A 12,143-nucleotide genomic window follows, 5' to 3' on the forward strand; every position below is an offset into this window, starting at 1 on the left:
CGAGTGGGCTGCCGCGTCGGCCCGACGCCGGGCGAGGCGCGTCCGGGCGCGGCTCGGGGCTCCCCGCCGCGGCACACCTGCCCCGGCGTCCGCACGGCCCGGGCCTCCGCGGGGTCCGCAGCCGCTGCTCCGCGGGCTCGCGGGCTCCCGGCCGGCCCCGGCTGTCCGTCTCCGCGGGCGCCAGCCAATCGCCCGCGGCTGCCCCGGCCGCACCTCCCGGAATCTGTGACGGGCGTGCGGGACAGCCTATGAGACTGCGGCCCCGGCGGCCTGGGCTGGGAGCGGGAGCCAATGAGCATCATTCCAGGTGGGTGGAGGGAGCGGACCTCGGGAAGGTAGCTTCGTTCGGGTTGCTAACGTCTTCCCTTGGAGATGGGCGCGCAAACGGACCAGTGGGTCTGGGGGCGGCGGTGACGGGCGTGGAGCTGGCCCAATGAGGGTGGGAGTGGGTGGGGCAGCCCCGAGCGGCAGTGCTAAAGGAGCCCGGCGGAGGCAGCGGTGGGTTTGGGACTGAGGGGCCGGATCTGTGGTCTCGGCTGGGGACGTGCGCCGGCGCCACCATCTTCGGCTGAAGGTGAGAGGTGCGGCGGCCCGGGTCCGAACGCGGCGGCCGCGGGCGGGGGCACGGCGGTGGGGGAGGGAAGGGTCCCGGGCCGGGGGAAGGGTGCGGGGCGCCTGTGGGAGGCAGGAGCACGGAGAAGACCGAGGGGGCGCTGGGTGGAGGGCTGGTGCTGCGGAGCCGGAGATTCGTGCGGGGACCGGCCCTGGCGGGGGGTGCGGAGGGAACCGACCCCGGTGGGTGGAGAGCCCTCTGGAGAGTCGAGGAATAGGGTCCTGGAGCTTCAGACCCCTGCAAGGATCGCGGCCTGGGTGTGCCGGGGGGACGACCCTTTGGGGGGGGGGGCTGGGGATGGCAATCCGGGGGTGGGGATGCAGGGACCTGGTCCTCGGTGTGTGGGATCTGTGGGGCAGGGGGTCGGGAGGCCTAGTGCTCCGGGTGGAGGCTCCGGGGGTCCCGCGAGGGGAGGGAGCCGCGGTGCGGGCTGGAAAGCGCGATCCTGGGTGTGGGTGGGGGGCGCCGGACAAGAAGGGCCGGCTCCTGGGTGGGTTCCCGGGCGGATTAGGCCGGCCCGGCAGCCCGGGTGCGGTAGAGGGTTCGCAGGGCTCGGAAGGCCGGCGGCGCTCCCGGCCCCGAGGGGTGGGGGGCCCGGAGGGCAGGGGCCCCTCCGCACGGCCCGGGCAGCGCGCGGCGGGCGAGGGTCCGAGCCGGCCGCCGGCGCGCGGAGGGGGTGGGTGGACTCCGCCGGGGCCGTGGGGCAGGAGCGCGGGCGGGGGGCCGCGGGGGGCCGAGGCCGGACGCGCGGCGAGGCCCGGGGCGGGGTGGGGGGCGAGGCGGGAAATGCGGCGGGGGCGCGCTGCGGCAGGGCGGCCGGGGGGAGGGTCAGCCCTCGCCTCGGGATCCCTTTATTGTGTAAGCGATCCGGGCACGGCTCGCCGCGGACTCTCTGGCTGGTCTTCTGCAGCTGGGGTCACACCCTGAGCCCATGAAATGGGCCTGGAATGGGGTCGGAGGGGAGTGGAAGCCGCCGAGTCGCGGCGTTCGCGGGGGCTTTGTGGGCCTGCGGTGGGCGGGTGCGGCCCGGGGGGACCCGGGAGGCCCCCCGGCCCGGCCGGCCGGCCCGGGAGCCGGGGCCTGGGGAGGGAGGCTGGTCGCTCGGCGGGTCTGGGCTCAGCTGGGTGGCGTGGCCTCTGCCTGTGACCGTTATCTGTTTCTGGGGCCTCTGCGGCTCCGTTCAAGACCACTGCGGTGGATGCAAGGGGGTGGGGTGGCTGGGGTGGGGTAGGGTGGGGTAGGGGAGAGCAGGCGGGGTAGCTCCAGCCTGCGAACGGAACAAAGGCTGCTGTTTTTGCCCAATAATATAATATACTAAATATAATACTTTGGCTTTGCTGAGATTTTTTTTTTTTTTTTTTTTTTTTGGGAACTGAAGATTCTCTGAGGCAGGCTTCATTATTCTCGATAGTACCTCACTCTGGAAAACTTTAATCTATTTATTGTTTTATTTCCTTCATCAGTCTGCCCATACCAAGTATTCTCTTAGTTCCCTGCTTTTGACATTGAAGTATGCCCCCGTCTGTCTCGGATTCTGAAAAAGTGGCCATTTTATTTTATGCATCCTTTTACTTCTGTGTCTCAAATTCGGTTCTTCCCTGGCCTTATCTGGAGAAAGCATATGGTGTAATCGGGCGGTGTGCAGCCCGAGCTTTTGCAGCAAAGGGATGTGACCCCAGAGGTTGGCTTTTTATTTGGGCTCCTTGGGGAAATCATCACAATGAAGACAGACAGAATGAAAGGCGAGCTGGAGGAAATTCTGAAGGGCACGTCGTGCGGGGAGGGGGAGACTGTATGCTTCAGCATTTGGTGGACCTTCTCAGCGAACGGGAAGCATTGAAATTCCTGGGGTTGCCTCCACACCCAGCGGGAAGATGTTAGCAGAGAGAAGGTGCGGGCCACAGATAGCGGGTGCCCTTTTGCGTTTGGTTTGGGGGTGTGCTCATTTGGTTCCGTGGCATTTTTGGCGCATTAATAGGTTCCCACGTGCCTGTAAGGTGAAGTCGCCTCAGTGGGGGTGTTAAACCAGGTGGGACAATTCTGTTTTAGTTGATCTGTTCTAGAGGGATGTGCTGTCACGGATAATGTAGCCATCGTTGTTTGGCTTGGCGTGCATAAGATCTTCACAAAATTGAGTTGTTGTTCCCATCTCTGTGCCTATAGTAGGTGCCCGGAGGCAGCTGAGAAGTTTGCTGGGTGGCATTTCGCTGGAAGTAAAAAATGGCTGTGGGAGGGGGTGTGTGGGTCTAAATCCAGTCAAGGGGATGGGGCTTTGGCTCAGTAGGGGGTTCCTTCGTCTACAGATCAATGACTTCGCTACAATTAGCCAGTTATTCCCGATGATACCAAACACTTTCCAGTTATCTTTCTGTCTGTTGCAAAGAGCTTCCTCTTTATTCCCTTTTCTCCTAAGTATAAGTGGTTTTTTCTTTTCCTATTAAACGTAAAGCCTTTGCGGGATTGTGCTAGTGTGTTTGCTCATTGCTGAGCCTGCCTTCTCGAAACCGGAATCGATAGGATTTTTATTTAGTGGAGAGGCAGCGTGGAGCATACTTCACGCCCTTCAGAACCCCCCCCCCCCCATCACCTGGCTGGGACTCTGAGGTTAACCCCAGCTCTGCTGCTTGTGACATCCGCGACCTCGCACTGGTTATCGGCTTTCTCTCCACCTTAACGTCTTCATCTGTAAAATGGAGATATTGATAGTTGTGAGGATTGAGAGGCGGTAAAGGTAAACCGTGTAGAAAGAATAGTGCCCGGCCGTAATTAACGATAGAGAGCAGTGTTTGCTATTTTTAAAAATTGTGCTGTTCTCCCTGCCGTAGACTAGGCTTTTGGGAGTGGGTTCACCGTTAAATAGCAGGATTCTCAAGATCGGGGACCAAACGTACGAAGGAATGGAGTTAAAGCGAACACAGCCTCCTCGCTGGCCGCGCGAACTCGATCAGACTCAGCAGCCTGAGTCCCTACTACGTGCTCAGCCCTCTGCTAGCGTGCAGGGAGAGCACGGAGAATGCCAGGAGAGCAGTCGAAAATGTGAGGACGAGAAGGATTAAGTTGCCAGGTTGACCTGAGAAAGAACTTCTCAGAGGGCCGCGTTTGGGTCAGGATTGGGAGGAATGGTAGGTTTTGGGTTGTGGAGAAGGTGAAGGTCACGATGAGAGTAGGGACCACGCCTGTGATACTTGGTCAGTGTCCTGTGGCCCCTGGAAGCGGCCAAGTGCTCACCATACAGCCAGGAACAGGAAACGGTCCTGTCCGCTCAGCGTCTAATTACTTGTAGGAAACTCCGGAAAAGTGGAAGTAATTTGTAATCTCACTATCCAGTGAAGATTCAATGTGTATCTGTTCCTATTTATCCACTTACTGTTTTTAATTCGTTATCTGTTCCCTTTAAAAAAAAAAAAAAAAGTTTGTAAATTTCCCCCACAACGTCAGGAGCATTTTATTTATTTTTTTTTTTTTTAATTTTTTTTTTCAACGTTTTTTATTTATTTTTGGGACAGAGAGAGACAGAGCATGAACGGGGGAGGGGCAGAGAGAGAGGGAGACACAGAATCGGAAACAGGCTCCAGGCTCCGAGCCATCAGCCCAGAGCCTGACGCGGGGCTCGAACTCACAGACCGCGAGATCGTGACCTGGCTGAAGTCGGATGCTTAACCGACTGCGCCACCCAGGCGCCCCAGGAGCATTTTAAAATTAACATTTTTGTGATCTATTGTTTTCCCCCACCTTACATGACAATCATTTCCTCACCTAGAAAAAAATACAGATAAATTTAAAATGTACCAATTTGGGGTGGCACTTGGGTAGCTCAGTCCAATAAGCATCTAACTCTTGATTTTGGCTCAGGTTGTGATCTCACGGTTCATGAGTTTAAGCCCCGAGTTGGTTCTCCCTCTCTGTCTCTGCTCCTGCCCTGCTTGCGCTCTCTCTGTCTCTCTCAAAATAAATAAACCTAAGAAAATAAAATAAAATGTACCAATTCGGCAAACTAATTTTTAAGTATATAATTTACTTTAAAAAAAAAAAAAAAAGGTCTGCTGCAGAAATGACCTGTTAAGCTATTCTAATTTATAGCCACCCACTCAACTTAAGCATATAATTACATGCCCAATGTAAAATTACAGAAATTTGTGCATGCACGCGCCTACGAGAAGCGAGACCACTTCCTAGGTGTCATGTGGGATATACAGTTCATACCTCTTAATCATGAGAGTAACTTGTTGCCATATTTTGTTAGGGTGGGATATTTTCTCTTTCAAAAGGCTGCCATTTGTAAAGGTGGGGTGTGTGTCCTCTTGTCCGGGTCCAGATTGACCTTGGATGATTCCCCCCTCAGTGCCATGGCTCCCTTTTTAGCGGTTTGCAAAGTATACGTTGCAAAGACAGAAAGCGTGTTACTGGTCTTACGAAAGCGGGTCCCTGGAGGTGATGATGGGAGTTGGAAACCATTCTTCAGACTGTACATGCTCCCCGTGAAAAGTTTCTGTACTGTATGGCCCGCCTGCACATGAATGCCAAAGAAGGCAAATACAAGTTGAACTCTAAAACATGTTAGCATTTTTGTTTGGAGAAGTCTTAATGCTACATCTTTTGTGATTTTTTTTTGTTTGTTTGTTTCGTCTTGTTTTCTGAGTTTTGTTTTACTCAAGTCCATGATTTTCAAAACGGTAGCATATACGTTTTAAATCAGGTTAAGAATTAGTCTAGAACATTGGGTGTCAACCTTTGTTTCTATGCCAGCATACCTGTCAACGCCAGTGGCTCACCATGGCAACCAGAGAACTAAGGAGTGATGGTTCTCAAGGGGGGGGGGGGGGCAGGACCGGCTGCCTCTGAGAAGTTGTTAGAAATGCAAATTACCAGGCTCCGCCCCGGACCCGCTGAACTGGAGACTCTGGGATGGGGCTCCAGCAAGCCTTTTGCGTGCTGCACCCGCCAAAGTTTGAGAACCAGGCTCTGGGGCGTGCAAGTTTGTGATGCGTGGCCTTAGGACAAATAATTTCTGAAATGTACGTTTTTATACCATTTCAGTGATTTCACGGAGCTTGAAATTTGTGGACCCGAGGTTAAGAGCCTCTTAACAACTTTGGACTGCTTTTCTTTTAAGATTTTATTTTTAAGTAATCTCCATACGCAGAGTGGGGCTCAGACTCACAACCCTGCGATCAGGAGTCGCACGCTCCACCGACTGAGCCAGCCAGGTGGCCCTGGACTACTCCATGATTGGCCTTGCAGCTTTCTGTCTTTTGCCTACTAAGAACCCCCATCATTTTGTGGGGGAGGCAAAAACTGGGAAGATGTGATAGAGCAAGAGGAGTTACTCAGTTGGCTTCTTGGGTTGATTTGCACGAGGTCACGGAGACCATACTTCTGGGATTTGTAATAACCTGGAATTTGGGGTAATAACAAAAGTGTTTAATGATGGCATCAGATTCCACAAAGATATTGTCAGGCAGGAGTGATGAGTCACATCGGAAAGGTGAGTGATGACTGTAAAATCCCATCATTTGATCCAGAAAGTCAGGGGCACAAGGATAGGACGAGACGCAGCTGAGAGGGGCATGTATGGAGCCGTGGCCGACGGCTCAGTATGAACCAATGGCAGATGGGTGTTGAGTCAACCAGTTAGGTCTTAAGATACATTAATTGTGAAAATCACGAATGTTCTAGACTAACTCCTAACCTGATTTGAAAGAACATGCTTTTCTCTTTAAAAAATTTTTTTTAACGTTTATTCATTTTTTATTTATTTATTTATTTATTTTTTTTGAGAGACAGAGACAGCACGCGAGCAGGGAAGGGGCAGAGAGAGAGGGGGACACAGAATCCGAAGCAGGCTCTAGGCTCTGAGTGGTCAGTGCACCGCCAGATGCGGGGCTCGAACTCCCCGTGAGATCGTGACCTGAGCCAAAGTCAGACACTTAACCGACTGGGCCGCCCAGGCGCCCCTTGATGGTTTACTGTTTAGCAGCTACTGTGCCTTCTGTAGCTCCGCCCCCGTGGCCACCGTAATTCAGGCACCACCTCCGTGACCTTTCATCAGGAGTCTCTGCTTTCCTTGTCTTCGTTCTCCTTTGCCTTCTTGACTCCCTGTTTAATTTGTGGCGGGGGGCGAGAGAAGAGATGAGGTGGGGTGGGGGGGAGAGTCCCGCAGGAACTCGGCCTCTTCCCCCTGCTTGGTTTTCAGCCCTTGGTAACAGAGGGCATGTCTTGAGGGCTCCTAGTTTGTGGTCACCCCTGACATTTACTTTGGATGCCCGGTTAGCGTGGCCGTGAAGGGGATGACCCCAGCGCCTCTGCTACCGTTGATGCTTCCTGTCGGCCAAAGGTTTTGATTTAAGTTCCTCAGAGGAGTAAAATCTGTGAGTTGTCCAGTATTTGTAAACACCTAACCTTGTCCTCCTCCTCGTCTTCCTCTCCTAGAGGCAATTGCTCTTGGATCCTTCTGTTTACAATGGCCCAGAGAGCCGGACTCGAAGACCCAGAGAGGTACCTCTTTGTGGACAGAGCGGTCATCTACAACCCCGCCACTCAGGCCGACTGGACGGCTAAAAAGCTAGTGTGGATCCCGTCGGAACGCCATGGTTTCGAGGCAGCCAGTATCAAGGAAGAGCGGGGAGACGAGGTCATGGTGGAGTTGGCCGAGAACGGAAAGAAGGCGATGGTCAACAAAGATGACATCCAGAAGATGAACCCACCTAAGTTTTCCAAGGTGGAGGATATGGCGGAATTGACGTGCTTGAACGAAGCTTCTGTGTTACACAACCTGAAGGACCGCTACTATTCAGGACTTATCTACGTGAGTATTTCCGGCCACGTGATCGTGGGAGGTGGTGGCTGGGAATTCAAGTAAATTGCACCTGCCGTCGTGGGAGCCAAATGAGAACGTGCAGTACCCGCGCTCTCTGTTTAACGTGACTGTCTGTGTTACAGATAGAAAGGCCGCCTCTTGCTTACCCAAGTCTCCCATTCCTTTGTATCTTAGCGTGTAATTTTACTTTATTATTTTTAATTTATTCTTTAAAATGTTTATTTTTGAAAGAGGGAGCACAACCAGGGGAAGGCTAGAGAGAGAGGGAGACACAGAATCCGAAGCGGGCTCCAGGCTCCGAGCTGTCCGCACAGAGCCCGACACGGGGCTCGAACTCACGGACCATGAGATCGTGACCTGAGCCGAAGTCGGACGTTTAACTGACTGAGCCACCCAGGCACCCCTTAATGCGTGATTTTAAGTAATCCAACCTGCGATTAAATATACTCACGTGGTAGTTGAAGACTTTCGTAGTGGTTTGCTGGAGTATGATGAGATCAGGAGAGCGTGTGGGAGAAAGACCAGGGCGTTGGATGTGGGGTGAGAATTGCGTTACTAGTAGGATCCAGACCGCAGACCCACAGGAAGTCCGTGTGTGTCCAGGAGCGTGGAGCACAGAGCCCTGCCAGCACAGAGGATTCCATGAGGAGTGAGGGCAACTGAGTTACCAAGTGCAGGCTGGTGGGAAAAATGGAGACTGAGGGGTTTTGTTTTTGTTTTTTGTTTTTTTTTTAATGTTTTATTTATTTTTGAGAGAAAGAGAGAGCACAAGCCGGGGAGGGACAGAGGATCCGAAGCAGGCTCTGTGCTGACAGCAGCAAGCCCGATGCGGGGCTCGAACTCCTGAACCACGAGATCACGACCTGAGCCGGAATCGGACTGAGGTTTTTAAGAGGAAGCCAGGACAAGACTGAGGCCGGGGTTGCCCTGTGGTCAGCAGTTGACCAGTTGACACGTGTGTTGCCGTTACCGACGATGTCACTGACCATGTGGAAAGAGTTACTAAAAATACTAAGGGATAAGGGAGAGCAGCAAAACGGAAGCCAGATACCCGAAAAGCTCTAGAATGACAAAAAAAAAAGCTTGAGGGGATAGTAGACACAGGGCGGCAGTGGCTTAAAGAAGGCGCTAGAGAGCTTTGATTTAGAATAAAACAAAGCAGAGGGAAAAGTTGATTTCGTAAAGGTCTGAGTTGGGAAGAGAGCGGTTGAGTTTCTTTTCTTTAATGTTTATTTTTAGGGGGGAGAGAGAGCACGGGGGAGGGGCAGAGAGAGAGGGAGACAGGATCTGAAGCAGGCTCTGAGCTGTCAGCACAGAGCCCGATGCGGGGATCAAACTCACAAACTGCGAGATCACGACCTGAGCCGAAGTCGGATGCTCAACCGACGGAGCCGCCCACGTGCTCCACGGGGGCCGTAGTTTTGTGCGAGGGGTGTGGGTGTGCTCCCGGGGCTCTTGGTCACTCAGAACTAGTTTTCCCAAAGAAATTGGTTTATTTGGTGACTATTTACTGAACACTGTGTTCTAGGTGCTGGGGAGAGGGTGTGGGGACGGGCCGGGTCCCTGCCTTTCTGACACATCCCAGAAGGAAATGAAACCGGACTGGGGATAGAGTAAGTAGGGAGAGTGGCTTTCCGCAGTGGCTCCGTGAAGGGCTCTTCAAGAAGGTCGCGTTAGGGCTGGAACCTTTCTGATAGGAGGGAGCTGCCCAGGGAAGGATCTGAGGAGTGGATGGTTCTCCCACAACCTTTGCCAGAGTAGTACAGTCAAGCCCGACGGCCCCCCATTTCTGTCGTCTCTGTGAGGTAAGGCGCAAAGTGGGGGACACCCACCACGGTCGGGAAGGCGGCTTGAACTGGAAAAGGTTTGGGGAAGAGAAGTCACCAGTAAGAGCATCACGGGAGAGCAGCATCGAGGATCTGGCCAGGATTGCACAGCAGAACGTGTGAGGCCACCACGTCCTGGCCCGGCTTGTGGTTTTGCCAGGGCGCAGGCCCGTCCCGCCCTGGGAAGGCAGGGGACCCGTGGCCATCGTACCCATTGCCCGCACGGTCCCCCTTCCCTTCTTCCCTGGTCCAGTGGGCTGAAGGGGTCTGGGGGGAATAAGGGAGCGAAGGAGGGAGGTGGGTCGCGATGTGAGATGTCAGATGTCACCTGTCAGATCGCCAGCTGACATCTCAGATTTGAGCAGGGGTCAGTGTCGGGTGCTGTCTGGTGCTGGAAACGCGACACCGGGGGTGCGGGGAGCTGCAGTGTGGAAGGGAGCCAGCCGCCTTTCCTGCCAGCCTCTTCACCTTGATTCCCCGCCTCCGACCTCCTCGCGCTTCCTCCAAGTGGGAGAGAGGAGGGACATTCAAAGGGGAAGAAGATTCTGGGTAAAAGAGAAGGAATCGAAGAAAGGACACCTGAGTTCCTCTGTAGTCCTTCCTGGCCGTGATTCTAAGAGTTTGCAAGTGTCTTTTATCAAGTAAGTTTGATTTTTTTTTTTTTTCCCCCAGCTAAACTCAGGGACAACCTGAGCGAGGTCTGGATTTCTTTTCCAAGCGTGGCCCCCCCTTGGTCTTTAGAGAAGGACAAGCTGAGTTCATCTCGAAGCAGTGAGGTCCCAGCGGAGCTCAGAATTTGGGACAGTCGTGTCTGCGGTTAGTGGGGTGGAGGAAGGGCCCCCGCCAGTGACAAGCTGGAGCACTTGACCTTCAAGAATCCTAGTAAGAGGGGCGCCTGGGCGGCTCAGTCGGCTAAGCGTCTGGCTTTAGCTCCGGTCATGATCTCCTGGCTCGTGAGTTTGAGCCCCGTGTCGTGGAGCCTGCTTGGGATCCTCTGTCTCCCTCTCTCTCTGCCCCTCCCCGCTCTCTCTCTCTCTCAAAATAAATGCATAAACTTAAAGGATCCAGTAAGAAAGTGGGGCTGCAGGTATCCACAAGGGTGAGGAAGGTGTCCTTGGCGTTGGGATTCACCAGTGGGTGGGGATTGAGCCGCTGAGATGCAGACACTGTAGGGAGTTGGGAGCGACCTTTTGGACGCATTTCTGGAGACCGGCGGTAACGCACATTCACGTGAGTGAGTTACGTTGCCAACAGGCTTAAGTCATTTCCTTGTATCTTCGTCAAATGTACCCTCCCCGGCCTCCCGCCTCCTCAGGTCACATATCTTCGTCCTCTCTCCTAGTAAAACCATCTGAAACCTGTAAATGCCTCCTCTGCTGCTGGTTTAGCTCACCTCACACGCACCTTTTGATGCGTGGTATTTTTATTCACCAGCCCTAGATATTTTCTGTTTTCCGTTACGATTTCTTGTCCAACCTGTGAACCACCTAAAAGGAGACTTTAAAAATTTCGCAAGGCGGGGTTTTTAAGTTGTCTTTTTATTACTGATTTTTAAACTGCGTGCATTGGAAAGAATACGGTTCACATAATACCGTTCCTTGTTTTTTGTGGAGACTGGCTGTGTGCCTTGTGTATCATCAGTTTCGATGAGCGTTGTCTGGGCCTGGCGAGAGCGTTAATTCTGTTATTGTTCGGTGGGAGGTTCTGTGTGTGGCCCTTGGACTAAGCTTTTTAATTCTGTCTAAATCTTCCTTACTAGTTTTTGTCTGCTTTGTCTGTTAATTCCTGAGAAGTGTCTTAAGATCCCCCGGTGTGTTTTATCAACCAAGCCTACATCCCCAACCAATATAGTGTAGTTTTTGCTCTTTACGAACTTGTACCTGAACGAATCCCATGGGAGATGGTCTTTGTGTCTGTTTCTTCACTCAGCATCACATTTTTAAGGTTCATCTGTATTGCTTTGCGTTGGTGTAATCCAGAAGTTCTCAAAGCACGGCCTGTGGACCCTCAGGGTCTCCCTAAGACTGTTCCAATGGATGAGTTACAATGGCTCTCGTGATTATTTGAAGACGTTACTTGCCCCTTTCACTGTCAGTGTTGGTACTGAAGGTACAGAAGCGATGGTGGGGGAAGGCAGTGACCCCAGACTGTGCTAGCAGTCTTTATAATCCAGTGTCACGTGAGGCTGCCCTTGAGAAAGCAGGAGAAATCATTGATTTTATGAAATGTCAACCCTGGAGTCTTTTGAATATACCACGCGATGGGGTGGTAAAGCGTGCATAAAACACTTCCATACTGAACCGCGGGGAAAGGCAGGGGCGTAGTTCTATGGGTTGCAAACTGAACTCGCTATTTTTTTTTTTTTTTAAGAGTGCACAATTTTTATCTGGTAGAGTGACTGTGACTCACAGATAAGCCACCGTTACTCAAACTGGGGTGTTCGGCAGACACATTTAGAGAAATGAACAAAGCGGCCCCGTCCCTTCAGACGGAACAATTGATCGTCTTTGTTGCCAATGCCAAAATCTGAGTTTTCACATGAAAATTCGGATTTGGGGAAACTCCCGTTTACCCCTGTGGACGTGACGGCCTGTCGGCACTTGCAACCCTTTCCGATGAGACAGAGGGCGATATTAATGACAGATTTTTTTTTCCAATGGCATACGATGAAATGGCATCGTCTGGAAGGCCATCATAACTCACTGAGCCAGCGTTTTCCAAATGATGTGTACATAGTTACAAAATCACGGATGGGTTAAAGATTCTTTCAACAGGCAAGATAAGCTGTTGGATTTTGACGTAAGGAACAGGATGCAAGTTCGTCGATAGGGATACGTGTGCCACGTTGCGTCTGATCTTGAAGAAATTCTCACTTGTCGAGTCTCGG

The 12,143-nt window shown here is 52.8% G+C and overlaps 1 protein-coding gene across 4 annotated transcripts in view; it reads left to right on the forward strand.

Annotated features, from left to right (window-relative positions):
• The first annotated feature begins 80 nt into the window (after window positions 1-80).
• The window catches only part of MYH10 (myosin heavy chain 10), a 129,986-nt gene continuing 117,923 nt past the window's right edge, over window positions 81-12,143 (forward strand). For 2 of the 4 annotated variants that reach the window (XM_049636957.1, XM_049636953.1), the window contains exons 1-2: window positions 81-307; window positions 7,043-7,418. In XM_049636957.1, coding sequence (XP_049492914.1) covers window positions 249-307; window positions 7,043-7,418 — 435 coding nt within the window. In that variant the 5' untranslated portion in view covers window positions 81-248. Of the gene's footprint in view, window positions 308-383; window positions 575-7,042; window positions 7,419-12,143 lie in introns of those variants that run through there. The other 2 variants (XM_049636954.1, XM_049636956.1) reach the window with 2 other exon arrangements.

The sequence above is a fragment of the Panthera uncia genome, chromosome E1 (genome assembly GCF_023721935.1).
Source record: "Panthera uncia isolate 11264 chromosome E1, Puncia_PCG_1.0, whole genome shotgun sequence".
NCBI lineage: Eukaryota > Metazoa > Chordata > Mammalia > Carnivora > Felidae > Panthera > Panthera uncia.